A 23,517-nucleotide genomic window follows, 5' to 3' on the forward strand; every position below is an offset into this window, starting at 1 on the left:
TTCTCCAGTGAAATAAAGCTTAATAGGATTTATTTTCCAGAAGCATTTATTTTTTTTTAAATAGTGCTTTTTTTCTTATAAAGCAGGTTTTCAAGTCATGTTCCCTTAACCACAGAATCTTTGGCATTTCCTTCTCAAACTTTCCTGTAGAGTGGTATAAAATGTAATATATATATATATTTTTTTTCTTTACAGAAAAATAAGTATTTAAACCACAAATTAATTTCCCAAAGTATTAAATAACATACCAAAAAACTTTATCAAATCCATTACATATACTAATGGGACAAAACCTTGTTGCATATGTGCATCATAATTGTATACACATTTTTAGCTTAGTTAAGTTAGTGCTTTGAAGTCATCAAGGAAGCTTTACCAAACATCCAAATACAGAACTGCAGTATGACTGGAATTGGTTGCACTATTTATAGAATTTACAATGTATACAATACATTGCATTTAAAAACTTCTGCCTGGATATGTAAACCAATGACTCATGGTTTTAATAGTTTGCAAAAAGACAGGATTTTTTTTAAACAATTACACAGTAAGCCACATTCCAGATTTAATGGAATTAAGAACTCAATATAATGATAATTATTCCCCATAGGAAAATACATCAAGTAGTGAAAACAATGGCATCATGCAAGTCAGAAACTAAAATAAAGTATGCAAGTCCAACAGCAAAACGTCACACCCTTTCAGTTGCACTGAACAAGTCACTCATTCCAAAGCAGCATTACCGTAGTGATCAGGCTCCAAATTAGTACTTGTTTTTCTCATTTTTGTCTATGTATTGTGATACCTACATAGAGTATGCTCTATTAAAAAAAGGAGTCCTCACATTCAGCGCTTCACATGAGGGGATTCCATCCAGGTTCCTTTTCCCACAGAGCTTAAGCAATTTTACAGCTGTTTCTTGTACAGTTTTTTGATGAGCTCTGTGGTAGACGGATAATTTTAGCTTTCTTTAAGCTGTTCCTTTTATTGATGTTGCTGGATGTGAGCGAATATGAGCGTCCATGCATCATTCTGGCATTAAGACCGTTGGCCATGGAGAAAGATTTGAGATGGCTTCTTAAGGCAACTGGGAGAGGGAGCTTGTCAACAAGATGCACAGGGGTGCAGGAAACTATGGCACGGCAACAAAGGTCTTGCAGACTCAGTACTTAAAAACAGACATAAAACTTCCATTATAATAGTTTGCTTTTGTCAGCCAAACGCTAGTAGAATAACCAACACTCTGCATGCACTCTGTACTTCTAGGATGAATTCTCATTTCTCTTCCCACATGCTTTCCCACACCTGCATTATCAAAAATATCTGCTGCTTCCATTTCGTACTTATGCATCAATCAAAACTTAGTTCTAGGAAAGACATGCTATTCCCTACAAAAGCAGGAACAGGTTATGCCTGTAGGTGCATATTTTCTGTTTAGAAAAGAAGTTGTATCAGATTCCTAGCTCTTCATTTTGATGTCAGCCAAGGAATCAATTCTCTGGAATTTATTTTTCATTAAGGAACCACAAACCTTTTCCAGGACTAATTTTAAATATTTTCAGCGTATTTTGCTTACCCTTGTTTGGCCTCCAGAGCCTGTCCATTCCATGCCTCATCAATACTATTCTTGCTAGCTCAGTGAAGGACTCTGTAATGTTGAAATTACAAAGAGGACTGACTTCAAAAAAAGTCATGCCCAGCCGCTCAGCATAGGTTTGTGCTTGTTCAGTAGACACTTGGCGCTTGAAGGCTAAGTGAAGGCGGTTTCCAACCAGGATTTTTGGTACACCAGGAGCATGCTGAGAAAAGAAAAGCAATACAAAAAATTGGCTCTAATTTTTCCCTTCCCTCAGTTAAAACAGAAGATTTTTCAAGAGTTTAGACTGAGCGCCAGGTTGGACAAGATGATCGCTAGAGGTCTCTTTCAGCTTAAGCTATTCTATGATTCTATGATTTAAAAACATCCCTTTCTCACTTGCAGAGAAGATGTGTCAAATCTATAGCAAGAGTGGGACTACAATTTGAAATCTTTGCCCTCCATATGCTTACTGCCAACACCTTTAAAGAAATGAGACACTTCAAGCTGCTATGTTTCTAACTTCCAAAATTGTAAACATAGAAACAGAATGGTAAACTTGGCATCTTGGATGACGCTGTAGTAAGCACTGCCTGCAAATGCCAATAAAAACCGCAGAAAATATCATAAACTGTCAGTCTTAGTCATCTGCAATAGACTGGTGACAGTCTTGGGTTGTACCTTACCTCATCTATTTCCTTTATCCATCGATCGATGCCATCAAATGACCAACGGTTGGTGATGTCGTACACCAGTATTACTCCCTGTTTTTAAATATACATGTTATTAAAAAAATAAATAACAAAGGCACAAGACAGAAAATACTATCTGTGAATTCTCTGAGTCTGAAATAATCCTGTAAGATACTGAGAAAGATCTTAATGAAGCAGAACCTCGACATTCTATAACACCAAGCCCCAACTCTCTGTAGACTACTGATATGGTAAGGGACAGAATCCAAAACTTTCTGGGAGGGGGTTATGTACTGGTGAATATTTCTTTTTACAGTAGACAAATGTGATTGATCATTCACACAACACAAGTCACAGTAAATAAATATTAGTGGTCAGATGCAGTAGGTTGAAGATTCAATGCTCTATATAATTCTGGAACATAAACCATGCAATTCTACATGTCGTGAATTAAAGCAGTACTTTGAAATCTGAAACACTAAAATCACTACACTGTGTGTTTGGTTTTTTTGAGAGATTTCATTTTAAGTCCATACACTTCGTTACATTTTTTATTATGTTTGTATTTTCCTGGTGCTCTTGAGTTTTGTGCTGGCTGTTCACCTTACCTGGCTCACAGCTTTAAAAGGCAGCATTAGCATGCATATTCACATGGTTAAAGGAAGCTAACAGGCTTAAGTTGTTGATGTAGCCAACAAGAAGGCCTGAAGATATTTATCATTATAGCACATGCTGGTTCAACCACCATCTCATTAATTTCTGCCCCTCCTCCTCCTCTCACCCAAGAAAATCCTGCCCCTTATTATTTCCCAAGTTTCATGTTATCTTTAGACTCTCAGTGCAACTGCATGCAATCTACAAGTGAGCAACAAAAGTCATCACGACAACTTGCTGTCTGTTAAACATTCATATAATACCATTATTCATCATTAAAGAGAGCAGCATGCAGCTTACCTGAGCACCTCTTGAATATGACCGAAATATGGTGCAGAATCTCCCTTGCCCTGATGTATCCCTAAACAAAATAAGTTACAAATACTTTTAAAAGAAATAGGTGGACTCCTAAGAGTTCAGCTAGGTTTGTGCTGATCAATATCACCCCTCATTCTGTTAGTCATGCACGTAGTCACTAACGTGTGAAGAGCTGTTCTTATTCTCAACAGGATTTTCCCTCACTGGAATTCAGCCTTTTAAATTTTTCAGATTTTTCAGTTTGAGAGGACAAGAATTTAAAATGTTATTCTTGCACTTGTCCTTGGAAAACAAAGGCTCCTGGTCCAGCATACGTATGCCACTAGACTTTGCATTTAGCTCAGCTTGAAGAAACATTCTGTTTTTGCAGCAGACAAAAAAAGTGGGAGGAAACAATAGCTATCACCAAGGAAACTAAGGGAAAAACAGTAAATTCTTGATTACAGCAGCAATAGCTTATTATGAGTTCAGTATGAGGAAGCAGTCTTTAAGGAGACAGTGAAAGCATCAAGTACAGAATCACAGTGAAGGATATGCTAAGAAACAAAATTCCCTAAGAATTTTTGAGGTAGGTTGCCAATCTTCAAATGCAGGACACACATTTCTGTATGTGGTCAGCTGCAGAAACATTTCTGATCTGTTATTTTCAGGAGTCCTAAGAATATAATTTCCCTCCACAAAAAGGATTAAAGCATCTCTCAGGTGAGCATTATATGCTGTTTTTACAAAGCTATATAAAATGGAATGCAGTAGAAAAATGAAGTATAAGAACAAATTATCAAGTAATCAAGACACAATATGTCAGAGTACTATTATCCTTCATTACATTTAACATTTGAAATGTGATCTTGAAATGCATAAAGGCAAAAACAGCCCATGAAGAATAAATTAGACATTTAATTCTAGTATCTTAAAAACTTTCAAATTAAAATAAACATCAACAAGACTTTTAAAGATAGAAGTGGCACAAGATTGTCTGTATCCAGGAGGAAAAGAATATAACTGTAACAACTCATTTTCACCTCCATTTCTCTACCCTATCTGAACACTTGGTGTTCTTACAACTCACCTCTCCAATTTGCCCAAATCAAGTTCCCTCAAAAATCACAGTCCATCTCCTGTCTGTCCTGCCCTGACCCTGCTTCTTCCTCTTTTATGCCATGAGTTTAGGGAATGAGGAAAACTTTCAGAGGCAGTAATGTTGCTGCATATTTCAGGCTGTGTATTTCTTCCTGAATATTTCTTAAGGAGCCAGAAGATGGTCTTCTGCAAAAATGTTACCACAGAAACCCCCCAACAGACCAAATATCTGACCCTACAGGAAGAATACACGTCACGAAATTTTTTTGCTGTTGTTCTTGACATGTTTTTTGGTAGGATAGGGTTGCACGTCAATGAAGTTATCCACATTCAACAGACAGTGAGCAATAACACTTCTTGTTTGTTTGCAATACTGTGGTTATTTAGTCAACCATTACTACTAATTAATTGAGCATGGGAATGTTGCTATTCAATCACTGAATGTTTTTTAAGGTATTTTCACAGTTCTCATTACAAGTATATCTTACAATTTTTGAAGGTACTTTGAATCTTTTGTGCCTTCCTTCTGTATTTATGACTCATCTTTCTTTTAGAGAAATTGTGGGCTCACTATTTTATATGAAGTAGATGAAAAATTGAAATAAATACAAAGTAAGCGACTTGCCCAAAGTATTGGCTAGCTGGATTATTCTTCCCCATTTGGCTAAATATTACTGAGGCATAAGGGTGAACCCAAGCCCTAAAGAGTTGCATTTGTTATGTCACTGAAATATAAACTATGAGGAACAGTGGAAGACATACCAGAGTTGTAGCTTGATTCGTCGACCATCCAGAAGAATTGTTGTAGTCTTGTAATCTATTCCTGAAGGGAACACAGGCATACAAATCTTACATCAGCTTGAATGTGTATAGTATATGGACAATAGTTACGGACTTCGTAGAAGCTGATCATAAAAGAATTTATGCATTACTACTCTATGGAGTGAATATGTAAAAATAACTTGCTCACATAAAGCTTAGAAGAGTTTTCATATTTCTTAAGCAAGGTTCATTTTAAGTAGATTTCTCAGTATCCCTTCATGTTGATAGCTAAAAATATGCTCAGGTCTTGCTTTGCAGCTCTCTTGGGCAAAATGGGAGAAGCTCTTCTGAATTCAGTTAGGTAATACTAATCAGAAGCAGCTATGTAGCTACAGTTGACCCCTGAAAATATCCACCACAATGCTCAGGTGAATGGCTTTGAACACTGTGCTTGAACACTGCATCCACAAAGTGCATCATTATAAACATAAAAAATAAAAAGAAAGCTTCATCTTATTAAGTGTTATCTGAAAAGTTGTGTGCAGTATTCACACATGCCATTCAGTCATGCAACACGATTTCACTGGTGTGTTTTTCTCATGTTTCTCGACTTTGCCATAGACAAGAAACCTGCTGAATGGAACATTTATTCATCAACTCCTCCAAATGAAGTTTAAAAAGCATGAAAACTGAAAATATCCTAAAACATAACAAGACTCGTGTCTTGAAGAGCAGAGAGGTCTTATTTTCTGAGCATAAAATAAACAAGGGAATGAGAAAAAACATACTGATGCAGAAGGACAAATGTAGTGGAAGAATACCCTAATACTACTTAAGAATTCAGCAGATCTTCTGAGGAAGAGTGCTGAAGGTGATCCCTTGAACTGCCTGTACTTGTACTGCAGACAGACAACTACAACAGAGGTGTGAGGAGACACCCAGTGCACTGCAGGAGAGTTCTGCTGGGTACACAGACAGCAGCAAGCTGCAAAATCAGTGGAAGTACTGAGACTTGAAACAGAAGAATCTCAACCGCTTGCTGTGCTGTGAGCCTGCCGTCCTTCTGCAGTCTCATCAGCTGTTAGGTACGGGACGAAGAGCACAAGCTGAGAGCTGCCAGGCTGGCAGCACTGCCTGTCAAGGGATTTCTACATCCAAACAGTGGCAGCCCCATGCTGTCACAGAAAGCAGCCCCACCAGCCAGCCAGGAGGTTCTGCTGGGGCACATAAATGGATTGCAAGAATTGTGTAGACAGGCTAGAGGAAGTCTCAGTATCTACTAAAGATGCTGGGTTTTATTAGTTACGATAAGGCAGGTGTAAGATTCATTACTATGGGTGGCCATTAATGCTCAGAATAAAAAGAAGCTGTATAACAGTGTATATAACTGTTCATAATGGTGCATATATCAAATGCTTAGCAATAAGATTTTTTTGGTGTGCTATATTTATGGGAAGAATTAGTAAGACATCCGTCCTGATGATGTTACTATCAAAGAAGGAATACACAGCACAGCACGGCAGTAAATGAAGATCTATTACAGCAAGCGCAGCGTTGGTGGTATAGTGGTGAGCATAGCTGCCTTCCAAGCAGTTGACCCGGGTTCGATTCCCGGCCAACGCAATTCGCATTTTGCCATGAGCGGATCCTCAGCCGGGATAGATAAGGCGGGGTGGAAAGAGCCGTGGGAGCGGAGCGGGCACAGTTCGTGCGCACCTGGACTTCAACAAAGCGCCTCGCCCCGCCTCCCTTCACGGCCTTGTAGGTAAGCGGGGGAGAAGTGAGGCGGGGAACACAGCCTCAGAGCAGGGGAGGGCTGATGTGCGGGCAAGGAGCGCAGAGGAGGACCTCGGGGGTCTGGAAGAGTCAGGCGTGGAATAAAGACGAGCAGGAGTTACGGTGCAGCAGCTGTTAGCCGAGTCAGCGCTCCCTCAGTAGGCAAAGGAATGGTGCACAGCTTTTGTGCTGCTTGGCAAATCTGCCCCCCTCCGACTGCTCAAGCGGCGTTTGTCACGGGTACTTGAGAAATACATCGTCCGAGGGAAATGAGGTATGCGCCCAGTTTAAGAACACAGAGTCTTCACTAAACTAAAAAACACAAGACATTGCTCTCTGACATACAGTACGGGTTATCTAAAACAGGAAACGTTCCCCTGGTTACAGATGCGAATGCACTCTTGCCAGAGATGAGTGCACAGCACACAGTGCAGCATCTGTGAGTTTTAGACTGAAGGCAACTCCTCCGTGCACAGCTATCACCCAATTCCTCAACTGCCTCCGAGGATCGCAGAATGCTTTCATTACATCGCACGAGGGCATCAGTTCCTTTTCATAAGATGGATGCTGTAACATAATTGATAAAGCACACAGAGAACCAGGCCCTTGATCTCCATTACAAATAACTCCAGTCATTTTCTAGCTTTTTGTGTGTTGAAGTTTACATTCATAGAATAAATAGCAAGTAGAAAAACAACCCATAAAAAACACTTTGCCAATATTGTAATTACATATTGTATTTGCTGATATTATTAGTAGAGCTAAAGCAGTCTTGGACTTCATAGGGGAAAAGATTCAAGAGCGACAAATTTGAAAGAACAACTGCACTGTAGAACTATTAGAAATAGTTTTATCTATCAATGACTTGTTGAATAGTTTGTCATTTCCAGCAGCAATCACCAAACATCTGCCCAACCTGAAAGCCAAGAACAATATACAGATAGATACATATATATATATATATTTAAATCCAGCCTATTGAAAAGCCTTGGGCCACGGAACAGACCACAACATAAAAACTGTTTTTGTACTGAAAGAACAAGTTTCATCATTTCAGAAATCCTGAAGAACATAAAACACAGAACAAACCCTGCCCAACTGCACAGCTTGTTCCAGCATCCTGTGCAACTGCTGCTATTTCCCACAGGGTGAAATACTTCCATCAGTTTATCTAGAAGTTCATGGAGACGCAGACCACGATTAGCAAACACTGACATCCCACGCAGCGCACAGACATCCATCCTGCTTCTTAAAGACATACCAAACATAGGAAGTCATTGCAGAGATTCACAGCTGAGTAAACCAGGCACCATGGAGCATGCACCACTGCAAGCTGGCCTTGTTTAGCTGCACATACAGCAAAATATTACATATTTTTCCTTAAGATGACACACATAAGGCACCTCAAAGATACACTGCTACCAGCTGCTGTTTATGGAAGCATCTATGGGCTTCTGAGAAGATCTCCAAAGAAGAAATAGGTTCAGAAACCTGTACTCTTCAGCTGTGATACAGATAGAGCCAGTTGATAATAAGACCTGAGTATAATATTACCTGAATATTTCTGCATTTGCCACTGATGAAGAATCAAAACAAAGGCCTTTTGCCATGAATCATCAGGAACAGCATGCAGCTACAACAATGAGACCAACAGACGTGGGCTGTGCTGTTGCAGAAATCGAACGTCCTTCCAGAACATTATTCACTCATTTAGAAATACTGAATAGCTTTGTTGGGGTACACGGACAAGAAGCATTGCTGCAGAGGAAAGGAGAGGAAAGAAACAGGCAGACAGGTCAGAGAGTTCAGCTGCCTGAAGTGAACCAGAAAAACCTCTCAGTGGTGCTTCACACTTTTGTGTAGTTTGGTGTTTTTAATAAATCAAAATGATACAGGCCTCAAGCCACAAACTGAAATTAAAGAACCTCAGACAAGCTGCATCCCTTGCTGGAGAGAATTGCTTTTTTAATATATACTTTTCTTCTCAAACACAAAGCAAACAGCTAGAAAACTGAACTTAGTATTACTACATTTAGGAATGTAGTAAAATTCACCCCAAAATCATTCAGCTGTTTGGTAACAACAGCAAATAGGAAGGCATCCTCTCTGCAGAGATGCTTTGCAGCCACTCCATACCATCACTGATGCTTCACTGACTGCACTGCATCCTTGTCAACACTGATCAGTTTTACGTTCCCTGTAAAACTTCTATTCCTCTTGAAGCACGCAGTGGCATTCCTGTGATGTGTCTCCTTCAATCATTTCAGTTGCTCATTTTGTCTTCCAGCAAAGGCAAGATTACTTCACCAAAAATGTTCTCTGTTACTGAGATTCAGTAATTTACAGTGCAGCTGCCAACTGCAGTACAGCTTTGCAGTAGTGAAGAATACTCCAGCTCAGTTTGAGTGCAACTGGCTACAGACACATCATCAGTTGTATTCTGACAGTTAAAAAAAAAAAAAAAACAACAAGAAAAAGCAGAATTTTTCATAGGAATGAGATGTTTGTCCAACATTCTAATGGTTTTGAGGTTGTTCTGAGTGTTCTTTGTATCTGTATTTTAATTTAAATAACCTATAGGAGAACAGAGAACGTGACCTGACCACATTTCAGAGATTTCCAATGGTTTGCCCAAATTACACAATAAATAATAGTTATATCAGACACATCAACATCTCCTTCCCATCGTCTGTTTCTGTGCCAAACCTTAAGACTCTACAAAACAAACAGAACCATAAATAGATACACACAGTCAGTGGGATTCTGAGTCTGGGATGTTTAACAAAGTCAAGCAAAAGCATCCTTCAAAGACTGCTGGCAGCACTGAGAAAACAGGTGGTAGGCTTTAGAGAGTGCTTAAAATGCTTTCATGCATCATTTCCCATTATAAGCCTTCTATGCTATCTACCTTTCTTTATCCATGGCAAAGTTACAGCTTAACATTTCTGCTAGGAACACATTTGTGACTGTCTCAAGTATATTTGAGAAGTGCCACAGCTTCCAAGCCCATTCATTTATCACCCCAAGCAAGCAAACCCACACCATGCTTTTGATTCAGAATTCAATTAAGCTGATGTTTGAAACTTCTTACTGCCAATAAACTCTTTGCAATAAAACTGGACCATACAATTTGATATGCAAGCACAAAAGTCAGGTTATGTGACAGTCAGACTTGCCTTCTGCTTGCCATTTCAGAATCACCATCATTTTCCAAATTCTAATCTCTTCTATCACCCTTAATTACCGCAATAAAAGCCATGTGTTTGAAAAGCACAGATTGGGAATTCAGTTTGAAAGAAGGATACTAGAATTTTAGATCTAGACTGTTTTCTTCAGCTCATTAATCAAATCACAAACTGCAATTACACATAATAAGTTTTGCACTCATTTCAAAGATGTGACAATTTTCCTTTTTTTTTTTTTTTTTAAATAACAGATTTGGATCAGAAAGCTCTGATTTTATTTTTATGTTTGCTTATGGTCAGATATGTGAATACCACAGCCTATCCCTCAGCACACTTGTTCTCCTTCAAATGTTTAAAGAAATCACCTTACAAGAAATCTACTCTTACAAATCAAAGTGGTCTTTATTACTCAGAAGCTTTTCATGCTTGCAAGTTCCTAGGGCACCAGGTTAGAATCCAAAAATCTCAGAGCATTTCTCATTGGCTGTAGCCCAGACCACTGTCCTTCAAAGCAAAGAAATGGGTACAGGATTAAGAAGTTTGTCATAAATTTATGGCACACCTCCAATGCTTAGTTGAAAACCAAATTATAACTCCAAAACCTGTATGAGCCACAAGATTTAATTAGCCAGATTGCTAATTTACAGAAACAGAACCTGTGTTTCTGTCTACTCTCTCATCATCAGTGTTTGTAAGCAAACTAAAGCCAGTACTTCACATGAATTTGCATCCTACCCCCAAAAACTTGCAACCAACTTAAAAGTACATGATTTCATTTATAAAATCATGCCTTAGTTTGCAGAGTTTCTGCTAGGGTGGCTAAATAAAGAGCCAAAACCTGAGAACGATCTCTTTCTGTTCATGCTAAGAGGAAAGAAAATGAAGACTCTGAGACAATATTTCATTTTCCTCCGTCTTAAAATTCAATTGTGCACAAAAAATAGATAGCCTCTGCACAATCCAAATTTACTCCACAAGAAGAAAGATGCGTCCCCACTTCCCCCAGGTCAGGAAGAGGCATCAGTTCATCATTTCCCCTCTTCACTCTTCCAGAAGGAAAGGATATCAGAGATGTAAGCTAAGCTGGCTGCCTCAACAGATTGCTGCAAGTTGCAGCTAACTTCCTGAGAAGAATATATTTATAAGTATATATAAACATGTTACTGTTTATAAATAGTAGCACTGCAGGAAAAGGCAATGTTATTATTAGCATTACACAGGGAAAAAAAGTTCTTGTGTGGTTTTTTTTTTTTTAAACATCATCCTATTTTATTAATGAGTTTGAAAGTAGATAGGAAGAGACTAATGTATCAGTTCCAGGAATGTCACGTGAGAAGAGTTTTCCTCCACACAGATGTGAAAGAATAGATTGATACAAGGAGACCACAAATAATGGACAATCACAGAATTCCAGTGTCTCATAGATTGACTGGCATCAGGATACAACCTGCAAGCACAGCAACACACTGCTGGCTAGAAAACTCATGTGAAAAGACAGGAGTTGCAGAGAACAGATTGGGAATGATTGTTACCAGCTGGACAAAGAAATTAGGACCTGACAGAACACTGAGTCACATGTTAAGAGAGATGTGACAAAGATGCCAGCATGAAGGCAGAACAAAGGTGGGGATGAGACACTGAGATGGAGGCTGAACAGAGGAGCTGAGCAGAGATACAGAGCAAGAAGTCCAGGCAAACAAAACGCACAGAACCAGGTAGTGACCAAACCATAAATGGCTGAGTGAAGAGACAGGAGCTTTGAGAAGGACGCACACAAAGTGAGGCAGTTGGATGAGAAAAATAGAGTGAAATTTAAGAAACAGTTATGCTCTCCTTTGAGATCAAAGATGAAGAATTCTGGTCCATCTGATATCAAATTAAAGATGACCATGACCTAGCATCTTCTCACTGTTGCTGTTCTCCAGTTCCTGCAGGTAAGAGCTGGATGGTGACATGAGAAAGGAGCACAATATTAACAAGTGTTCTCTTTTCCTGAAAAGCTGCTGTGTTACTTTCAAAGAACATCAGCTCTCAAGGGCAGTCTGTCATATGAGATCTCACACATCTTCCACATTCCTTGCAACTAAACAATGTTGAAATGCGATTGTTTCACCTTTTTTGACATATGAATGTGTCTCAAGATATGACATGGTGTTCTGCACAGCCATGGAAAGCAGAATGAAGAGAAGCTTCACAGGCTAAGATAGCTAACCTCAAAAGAGTCAAATGGGTTTTATGTAAGAACTGCTTGTCCAATAGTCCTTGTGCATATGGATATCCTCCTGGTATAGTAATTCAGCTTCACAGCTAAGGACAAATCATCCTGGTACATAGAGAAAGAAGCAGAGGTAGCCTCCATATCTTCTACAAATTCTACAACTTGAGAAAGAAATGAGAAGCAGCCACGCACAACTTGCCCTTCTATCTAGAATGCTAGGCTTGAAACATGGCCAGAATCTGGAAAGAAGAATAGCTTCAAAGCCACCATAAAAATATTAAAAGCAGATGCAATACTTCACATTTTACAACATTTTCCAGAAGAGAACAATGATCTTTTATATCCTGACACTTCATTAGCAGTAAACCAGCTCAGAAATACTTGGCACGACAAGAATCACAAGACCATCCAGCCGTCATTTTTCCGAGCTATAGGTCTAAGAGCTCAGAGAAGAGTTAGAAACCTCCCCAAAACTTCCTCAGGCTTTAAATCAAGCTGCAAATAAATGCTTCTGAAAAATTACACTACTGTTATTAGTTAAGCTTATTAACACATCATAAAAATTACAACATTGGAATTCTATTTCAGAGGCATACTCCTGTATATTGTGAATTCTGTCATTACAATGAAGATCAAAGTTGGAATTCACAAAGAATAAGTGGAGTAAATGTAAGCACCATAATTTTGCTTTAAAAATATAAAAGCAAAAGCACAGATAATTGAAGAGAAAGAGCTTTCAAACTATATTGCCAAACCAAAACAACAGAAGACCCATTGCACTCCTTGGATTTGAAATCCCAAGCTAAACACATCCTGCAGCAAAGTGGGCTCTCCAGATAATGTTAACAATAACTTGAAGAACTACCAAGTCACAATGTATCTTCCATTATAAAAATAAAGGAAATTAAGTTTGGTTTGGATCAGATATCCAGTTCTTTCTTCTCCTCCTCCCCAGCTATTCCAGCAGAAGAGCTGCCAACGTTCTAACTGTACTCTTTTTTTCCAAGAGGAAAACTTCAGAAAGATTTTTTTCCTGGCACTTTGTGTTTAGATTTAAAGGAAAAAGAAAAGCTATATGTTACTAAGATCTTGTTCTCTTCATTGCTTAGTTGGCTTCACTTTTCCATTAAATTAGCATAAACTGATTTGGGGTGAAAAGGACAAAAAGAAATGTCAGGTTGGCCAACCTCAGGTCAGTTGTATAAATCCCCTGTTCAAACCAGGATCAACTGTGAGGTCTGGGGATCATCTGTGCAACCTCAACTCTCACAGCTTGGCTCTGAAGAAAATGTTATCCCTCCTACCCATTCTGAACCTCTGAACCTCTTGTTTCAACCTACACCTACGAACTCCTTATGAAGAATGACTCTGTCCCCTTGATGACCAGCCCAGGGGTGCTGGAAGGCTCCAGAGGCCTCTCTTCTACCCAGAGGTAACTCATCAGTCTGCAGCCAAGCTTCATTTCAGTCATTACAACTGCAGACTTTTTCTTCACCCCAAAACTATGTGGTCACTTCTCACTTCTTCTGCATTGAATTAGTTGTCCTACAGATGTTGAAGATAAAAGTATGGTGTAGACTGAGAAGTGAGACTGCCTATAAAACCATAGTACTCAACCACCACTGCATTAAACTCCTGTTTGGAGACAAGAAAAGTCATTATACTGCATGTATTCTTGGACTCTGCAATCCTCTTGCTCCAAGACTAAGATCAGGCAAATGATAAAGGTCCTTTTAGAATGAACTAAAAAGGAAAATAAAAGTTTAGAGGTTATGAACTTGTTTAAAGTCCCATTTGTCACATTTCTATTTTATAAAGTATGTGCTCAAGTTAAACCACAATCTACAAATTCTGAACTGGTTTGAGAAGTCAAGGTCATGCAAACTTCACCTGGCATATTTACAGAAGTAAACACACAGAAAGATCAGAAGGACAGTCATGGGCCGACTGGGATTTTGCAGCATGTACAGGGATAGCATTTCCTTGCTAAAGCAATCAGAATGGGAACACAGACACCCAGATCCAAGGAGAGATCCTGCACCCACAAGACTTATACTGACTTAGTCATTCCATTGAACTCATCATCTGCAGGAGCCTCTCCTCCTCAGCCTGCTTGTGAAAAAGCATTAGGAAGGCAGCCTGCTGGGTCTGAATTTTCCAGCTGGCAGTTTCATGTTTCTTGCACTTAAATATGTTGAGGCGCTGTATTAAAGTCAGCTTGCAAACAAAGCACAAGGGCATGGGAGCTGCATTAATGATTTCATCTCTAAAATTTGTAAGTTACTTTGTTTTGAAGTCCATGGAATAACAGCCCCCTTCTGCTTTTTAAATTAAACTTTTTTTTTTAATTAATATCTTTTCTGTTTCATACAAGCAACAATAACAGCCCACTTTCTATAATAACAAGCAAATTGAGCATTAAATCCTCATACGGGCTTCTGACTGTTTCTTCAATATATTCATTGGAATAGCAGGCATTCTTGGCTATTTCAGTTTGCTGATGTGGGATCACAACAGACATACACTGCTAAGGCCAGGGCAGGGCTCCCTGCATGCAATCACAGTCCAGAGGAGAAATGGCAGGAGCCTCCTAGTGAGGTACTGACTGCCAAGTTCTGCTGAACAAACGCAGTATAAAACCAGGCTGAAGAGCAGAGAGGTAAAATGCGAGCCATCAGCCTGGGACACACCTTACACTACACAAATTACAGTCACAAGCCATCAGCCTGCATTTGACAAAAGCCATCAGCCTGCATTTGAAAGTGCAAGAGATGAGCCACAACTCATATAAGGCAAATGCGTCACTCTTGGACTGCAGTTCACTTCTAAATGTGGCCACATGTTCAGTCTCTTTTATTACATCTGCACATAAACATGGGTCTTAAACTAGCTACGTATTTAGAATCGCTGGGAGTTTTCATTAGATAGGTCATCTCCTGAGTCAAGAATGAAAACAGTTCTGTGCAAGTACACTTAAAGACACTGTGAAAACAGGTATTGCCAGGAGCTCATGTTATGTGAATGTGAAGCTGAGATCCAAAAATAATACACTGGGAGAAACTCTGGATGGTTTGATTTTGCATTAACTCAAGAAATCACATGTTAAGTTCTTAAAAATAAGCTGACAAAACAGATGGAAATCTCCCCACTAAAAATTCTCATCAGCTTCTCCACCCCCATACATAAAACTACCAGCATCTACACTGAAATCCAGTGTTCCAGAAAAGATGTCAGTGCCCAATGCTCTGGGCCAACAGCCCGTGCTATCCCATACGCTCCCACCTATTGCACTCACCTCTGTCTCCTGGCAGCCCTTGCTGACCGCACGCAGTTCCTGCACACCAGCAAATCCAACACCACAGAGAAAAACAGTGAAGCTGTTATATCAGCTTTCAGCTTAGCACGAGGCTGTATCTCACAAACAATAAAGAGTTAAGAAAAAAAGAACAATAAAGAGCTATCCCATTTCCCTGCTTCTAACAACAAACACAATTCCAAAATGCTCAATCTTTAACATTCACATGCCTACAGAACCGTCCCATGTTACCGACCTGACAGAGAAGTTTCTGTATGTGTGTAAGGGTGTTTTCCCTGCTAGGCCCCGCTCCCTCTTCTTCCCCGCTTCAAAAGCAGTTATTTTTGTTTACTACGAGGATTCTCACCTTAGCTAAAGCACAGCTCAGAGATTTGGTCCAGCACTAAGAGCAACTTCCTTGGTGACTTGCAGCCCTCTGGGCTATGAAAGGCACACCTCCTGCAGAGAGCTACCAGCAAGGTCCAGAGAAAGACTCATGAATTCCTTCTTCCAATATATGAAGCCAGAATAACAGTCTGACTAACAGACCAAACAAAAATGCAGTTATACCATAGTAGGCATGTGCTACATTAAAGCCTCAGGCTACTATAAATAAGGGAGCAGTGTCAGTTTCTAGACCTTTAAGCCTCCTCCACTCCTGGGCAGACATGAGATTAGAGCTTCCTACTAATTAGCTTTCAATTTCTCCTTAGATTTGAGTGACAGTGCAGATACATAACAGCTGCTGTGAACACCAGTGTTTTTGTAAACTTTGCCCTGAATAGGTACTAAATTATAATGCTGACACAGAAGGCTTTATTTCACCTTTCTGGAAGACTGTTTATTCCACATGCGCTATATCAACGATCAGTAAATCGGTGCCTTAGCTGCAACAGCTTCACTTTGCTGTGGGACTCCAAGTTGTGACTGTCTGCCTATTTAACCAGTTCATACTTTATTACAACACAGGAAGGCATAACAAAAAAGAATAATTATTTGTACGGATGTGTTCCACCGTATCAACAGTGAAAAGTGGATGGAAAAAGCACAGCAAGCTCAAAACAAATTTGTCTGGTGTATCAGAACCTTGCTTGAGATTTTCCTTAAAGAAAATCAGCACGACAAACTCCAGCCCATGTCAAGGACTGGATAAAATGGTACTGCTTTTCTGTATTTTCAGTCTCGCATTAAACAAAATCCAGAGAAACTAAATAATATTGGATAGAAATATATATATTTTTTTTAAATTAGCCAATTTCTATTCTTCATCCCATTTTGCATTCTCATTATATTCCCAGAACAAGAGCAAGTTTACAGCAATATGTAAATGTATTTTAATCAACATACTGCACAGATGAGCACCTTTTGGGTTAGGTCAAAGCAACTTAAAAGACTGAAATGAGCCTAAAGTCTGACCGCTTTCCAAACCAGCCTGGACTTTTCCTTTCATGTTGCACACCTGTCTGGGAGCTTCCTGGTAATTTTATTTACAGTCTCTTTCCCACTCCTGCACATCTGTAAAAAATTAAAGGGAGGAGAAAAAAGAAAAAAAAAAGACACCAGTAACCCAAGGGAAATGGAGACAGGCAGCACAGTGAGCTAGAGAATGGGCATGAGAAAGAAAAAGGAGAACCTGAGCTACTGCTGTAACCATTTTTGCCACAACAAACCCAAGTAGCAATAGCAGGTATCAAATTCCAACATGTCTGTGCAGGTGAGTTTTAGGCAGAGATATTGGTGAGGTGAGGAGAGAGATGGGGAGAACAGCAGTTCTTGCCCACTGATCAAGGGGGTCTGCAGACCTCAGGGTGAGACAGCCTACCTCCTCACCTTCATGAAATGCAACTCTTGGCCATGAGATGGATGCAAGCTCCTGATTCCAAAGTTGCTGAGTAACATTAAGCCAAAGAAATGATTTCACTACATTAGGCTGAAGGAAGCTGGTTGAATAGAAGTGTGTAAAAAGCAAAACTAATTTTATGGAAGTTTCAAAGAAACTTAGGAAAACCTATGAACTACCATTCATGCCTAGGATTACTACTTCTCCATTAAGTCAAGCGAAGTGAATATTAATTGTTCCAACAGATGTGCAAGACCAGCTAGAAACAAGAAAACCCCCACAAAACAACTCCACTGACTGACCTGGCAGTCACAGACAACATGAAAGGACCCTTTATCTGTGTTTATATACAGAAAACAGGTTAAAAACAAGAAAAAAGGTTACACTTAAGTCTGCTTCCACACATGGGGGAAAATGCACTGGTCTCATGAAGTGGGCATGTCTTATAAAGTAATAGAGGGGCTCTTTCTCCACATGCATCACATACTACAACCCAGAATTAATGTAGTCCTTCTTGGAAGGCAGCACTGAAGGAGCAGTTGTAACCAGCACACTCAGAGCTGCATCCATCACTGCTTCACAGGCCCATCCCAAAAGAAGTCAGACACCCTGTCTGAAACACCAGTGCCATGGCAGCCCATAATAACAACGTAAGAAACCAGTTGCCTTTTTGGCACTTAGCTTTTGTATGAGATCAAATCCCACCTGCTTCTCCTTTCTACAAAAATGCTGATTTACACGTTTTTAACTGAGATGAGTGGGCACACAAATGAATTTTAACGTAATTTAAAGGGAAGTGGGGGAGGAATTCGTGCCTTTTGGAAAGCTACCCCATAACAGCAAAGTGATCAATTATTGTTCTCCCTGAGATGCAACATAAAAAGGTCACTGAGTGAGAAAGGATGAAAGAATTTGCCAGTGTAAACCTGGGGTTCCTGCAAGAAAAGGACTAGGAGTGCATTAAGTGTAGGCAATCACTCCTTTCAGCCCCCGTGTCAAGCAATCTCATCACAAGCAAAGTTTTTTCTATTTTAATGTGGAAGCAAAAACAGAACCCAGCTGAATAAAAATCTGTTGGTGCAAGGCAATGAAATGCAAGGCAATGAAGATATTTTTCTGCCCAGTGACAGAACATCTAAGGTATTATGTTCTCTTTCCTCCAAATATATTCTGATGATAAATTAGCAATACTTAGCAAAGCTTCTGCAGCTCCCCAAGATCATCTTTGTGCATTTTTTTCCCTTATCAAGCGTGTCCAACCTGTAATATTTCAGTTTTCAGCAAGATGTGGGAAACCTCTAACGGCAGGTTACCCAGACAACTAACCTTACTGCCTACCTGCCCACCTTCAGAATAACTGCTTCCTGGATTATCTTTATGAATCGTGCTCACTAATGTATCTTCCATAGCAGTCCCTACTTTGTTATGTTAATAAAGCTTCTTCTCTTCTTTCCAAGCCAGAGCCCTCTGGTCATTAAGAATTCATAGATGAAGAGGCTGTATTTCATCTTACTAGCTGTATTATGCCAAATGCTTTCATACCACAGCTCCTGGACCAGCAGCAGCTTGCAGAGACTTGAGAGACCACACGATGCTGGCTTCCCTTCCTGCCTCCAGATTTTATATCAATTTTGTGTACTGACAAAAAATAGTAAGACACGTGACTGCTGTATTTTCCCAGGAATGAGAGAGACTGCAGGTTTATTTTTGAATAACTAGTCAAAGTGTCTGCAAAAAAATTACTTCTGGTTTATACAACTGAAGTTTGAGCCCATACACATGAGATGGCACAATTACACAGCTCATAGATGAACACAAAGCCTTTGGGCATTCAAAAGCTAAACAAAAAATCCAAACAAACCACCACACCAAAAAAACCCAAACGATAGCACATGCTGTTCTGGTCAACTCTGTGTTTTACTTTGTCTTCATTCTCCTTGCTTGCTCAAGTAATCTGATGCTGCCGAAGACAACAAGCAGCGTTCTTTGCTGATCAGCCCATCCTCACCACGTCTTCCTCCTACCTCTCTTCATGTCCTGCAGGGCTCACTTCAATTCTCCTCCTGTTTATCAAGCTTTTAAGTCAAATCAGAAAGTGAGTCATAACACCAACAGGATGTTTAGCTTGCTCCCTCTCACAGCATCTCTATTCTCACAGCTTGCACAGGTCTCCCACAGCTGCATCCTATGTTGCTGTACTCAAGTGATGCAGGAAGAGCTGAAGGGATATTAAGGGATAACAACCGGTAAGCATACATGCAAGTGTTCAAAAGTCCTCCACATTTGGTACAGTGGAGAACATTATACCTTAAAAAACAGAGATGGATGAAGAGCAAGAAAGTATTTTCTACAGATTTTCCACAGTTCAAGTCAACATCTTTCATTAAGTGAGACGTAACGGTATGCTGTGGTTGTGTAAACAAAATCTTAATTATACCACAGTTGCACAAAATGTAAGATTAAATCACAGAATCACAGAATGGCCAGGGTTGGAAGGGACCTCAAGGATCATGAATCTCCAACCCCCCTGCCACATGCAGGGCCACCAACCTCCATATTTAATGCTAAACCAGGCTGCCCAGGGCCACATCCAACCTGGCCTTGAACACCTCCAGGGACGGAGCATCCACAGCCTCTCTGGGCAGCTGTTCCAGCACCTCACCACTCTCTGGGTAAAGAATTTCCCCCTGATGTCCGACCTAAATCTCCCCTCCCTCAACTTAAAAACACTTTTCCTTGTCCTGCAGTTATCAATCCTTTCAAAGAGTTGATTCCCCTCCCCTCTGTAGGCTCCCTTTAGGTATTGAAATGCTGCAATGAGGTCACCCCGCAGCCTTCTCTTCTCCAGGCTGAACAAGCCCAGCTCCCTCAGCCTGTCTTCATAGGGGAGGTGCTCCAGTCCCCTGATCATCCTAGTGGCCCTCCTCTGGACCCTCTCCAATACTTCCCTATCTTTTTTGTACTGGGGGCTCCATATTGGACACAGTATTCCAGATGGGGCCTCACAAGAGCAGAGTAGAGGGGGACAGTCACCTCCCAGTCCCTGCTGCCACCGCTCTTTTGATGGAGCCCAGGATACCATTTGCCTTCCAAGACACAAGGGCACACTGCTGGCTCATGTTAAGTTTTTCATCTGTCAAGACCCCCAGGTCCTTCTCCACAGGGCTGCTCTCAAGGACCGTTCCTTCCAGTCTGTACGGATGCCTGGCCGAAGTGCAAAACTCTGCACTTGCCATGTTGAACCTCATCAGGTTCACCCGGGCCCACCTTTCCAGCCTCTCGAGGTCCCTCTGAATGGCATCCGTTCCTTCAGCTGTGTCGACCGCACCACTCAGCTTGGTGTCATCAGCAAACTTGCTGAGGGTGCACTCGATTCCATCATCGCTGTCATTGATAAAGATGTTAAAGATCACCAGTCCCAAGACAGACCCCTGGGGACGCCGCTCATTAACGTGTTCCTTTACAGCCCAGGACCACATCCTCCATTACATCTGCCCTCACTTGTGTCTCACACCCCTCTCTTCACATGTGCACATCAGCTTGTGGCTACAACTCCTTTCTCTCTCCATGGAAGAACAACTTGTGCATAAGAGGTTTGGTGAGACATGAATAACTGGATCTGTCTGTGTAGAGTTAAGACTGGTGAAGAGACCACAATCCACAAAGCACAGCACAGAATGTACAGCCTCGTGTGGAAATACTTTGGAGATGTTATTATGGATGAAGATTCTCCAAGTGGCACATTAAGTACTCACTAAATAATTCCAAGAGAATATTTGTATTTCTTGGCTGTCAAGAGATGCACTCACAGAGATACCAACACAATTTAAATGTGATTTGCATGCAAGCCACGAGTAGCAAAAGGTTTATATGCAAGGACTAAAGTATGATCTATGAGCTTGGGAGCTGGTCAAAAACTGTTATGTCAAGGCATACTGGAGACTGCACTGCTGCTGCTGAATAAGGACGTATAAACTTAGACCACATGTACAGAACAGGGCCAGACTTGGCTTGCTCCCCCCTGAAGCCCTTTCCCCTTTTTCTCCAGTCACCTGGAGGATCCAGACTGAGGAGACTGCAACATCCCAAGGAGGAAGGTAGCAAAAGCTATTAAGTAAACATCTTAAAATGCACACAGATACCTTCGAGGCGCAGTCTGACTCATAAGCAACCACAAAAAGAACTCTCCACCTCCACCCACTCCTTTGCTTTGATTCAGTGCAACGAACTCAATATAAATGCAAAGCCTTCCAAATGAATTAACTAGTCAGAGACTTATAGTAGCAGTAATTTAAAGCAACGGGTAATTTTACAAGATCGCTTGTTTTTTAATAACTCACACAATAGGTTTGCAGTAGGAAGGAAAAGGGGAGACTAGAGTTGTGTTCTAGGAAAATAGGTCAGGGGACATGAAGAGAACAGGGAGAAAGAAGGAAAAAAATATCCCTTTTCCCAAAGCCACTGGCTCAGGTTTAAATCAGCTGGCAGTGTTCAGAACTCTGGTTTGCAGACAGAACGTACCTGGCACGGACGAGGCTCTTCTGTCTTGCCCTTTAAAAAGCTTAAGTGAAAGAACACACTACAAACGCGAACCTTGGTCTTAAAGGGCCACTCTTCTGATGTGGAAGAGCGATAAACAGGGAGAAAAAGCAATTTCTTCTTCCAGCGAAAGCTGTTTCAGAGCAAATACATTTGCTGTTTCACGGATACTTACAAGAACAAGATTTTTCCTAGCGTTTCTCTTCCTTTACGGATGACTGCTCAGTAAGAGAAATCTCACCACCCTGACAACGCGTTCTGTGTATGAAGCTGCACAGCGCAGATGACCCGCACGGCCCGTTACACCGCGTCGGGATCTCGCTCCGCCGGCAGCTCCGCGTCCCCGCACAGCGCAGCCGGTCCCGCGGGCGGGGCGGCCCTTACCCATGTGATAGCCGTAGGGCGACTCGGCGGCGCCGTCCTGCAGGCTGGCCAGGATCTCGCCCTTGCCCACGTCGCTGTCTCCCACCAGCAGGAACTTCAGCAGAAAGTCGTAGGCTCTCCCCGGGCTGCCCGCCTGGCTCATCCTCCGCGCCGGCTCAGCTCCCGCGGCCCATCCCGGCGGTGAGGACACGGCGGCGGGCGGAGGCGCGGGCGGGCGGCGGCATGACCTGATCGCCGGGAGCGCTGCGGTCCCGTCGTGCCCGAAGCCCGGTGTCAGCGGCGGGGAACGGCGGCGGAGCGCGTCATGTCGCGACAGAACGGAGATGGTCGTTTTTCGCGACAGACGGCGCCGACCTCCTGTCGCGGCTCGGGAAGGCGAAGGGGTTCGGCTCAGCGGGGAGTCGGTCCCGTCCCGCTCCGCCCGTCCGTCCCCTCCTCACCGCCTGCCCGCGCCGAACCGCAGCCGCGCTCGCTCAGCCCTCAGCCCGCTGCCGCGGCGTTCTGACAGAACGCCGGGCCCCGCCCCCCAGCCATGCTATTGGACCGCTCCCGCCCGGCCCCGCCCCCCTCAGCATTCATTGGTGAGGGGTAACAGCAGCCCCGTCCATCCTCGCGTCGCTGCGGTCGCCCTGCCGCCGCCTATTGGCGCACCCGTCTGAGGTAACCCCGCCCACCTCGGCTCCCATTGCGGGGCCGCGCACCTCGAACGCCCCCTCCTCGTGTTTCTAGCGGGAGACAGCGGCTCAGTTGCTACAGGGTTTCAAGCAAGCCATTGGCTCGTTAGCCCATCAATCTCGCTAAGTCCCACCTCCCTGCCGGAGCTAGGGCTCCAGGCCACGTGTTCGAACCCCGGGAAAACAGCACTGAAAGGCAGGGAAGCGGAGCGTTTGGGGGGAAATGCTGAATCTCCGCGTGTCGGCAGCTCGGAAATAAATTCAGAACCAAAACAAATTCAGATCGATGCATCACCTCGAATCCCAGGTGCTGGCAGGAATACCTCCTTTCTGACACCTCATCCTAACGCCTCTGCTCACCCCGAGCCTTTGTGACCTTGCCAGCTGCTTGTCTGCCAGCAGACAGAATTTGAAACGTTTCTTTAGAAAAAGAAATGGTTAGCTCTAATAATTCCGAAGTCTGAAGAGAACACTTAGTAGAGTCAAACTGGCGAAAAACATTTGTACAAAGAAACAAACAAATG

The 23,517-nt window shown here is 41.8% G+C and overlaps 1 protein-coding gene across 1 annotated transcript; it reads right to left on the bottom strand.

Moving 5' to 3' along the window:
- Window positions 1–896: 896 nt before the first annotated feature.
- RAB40B (RAB40B, member RAS oncogene family) lies at window positions 897–22,461 on the bottom strand (the record flags this gene model as incomplete). Its single annotated transcript, XM_079544287.1, has 6 exons — window positions 897–1,168; window positions 1,577–1,799; window positions 2,263–2,340; window positions 3,223–3,283; window positions 5,083–5,143; window positions 22,320–22,461. The coding sequence occupies 6 exons, from the start codon at window positions 22,459–22,461 to the stop codon at window positions 897–899; spliced, it is 837 nt and encodes a 278-aa protein (XP_079400413.1).
- Window positions 22,462–23,517: the final 1,056 nt, after the last annotated feature.

Source organism: Tetrao urogallus (genome assembly GCF_951394365.1).
Source record: "Tetrao urogallus genome assembly, chromosome: 18".
Lineage (NCBI taxonomy): Eukaryota > Metazoa > Chordata > Aves > Galliformes > Phasianidae > Tetrao > Tetrao urogallus.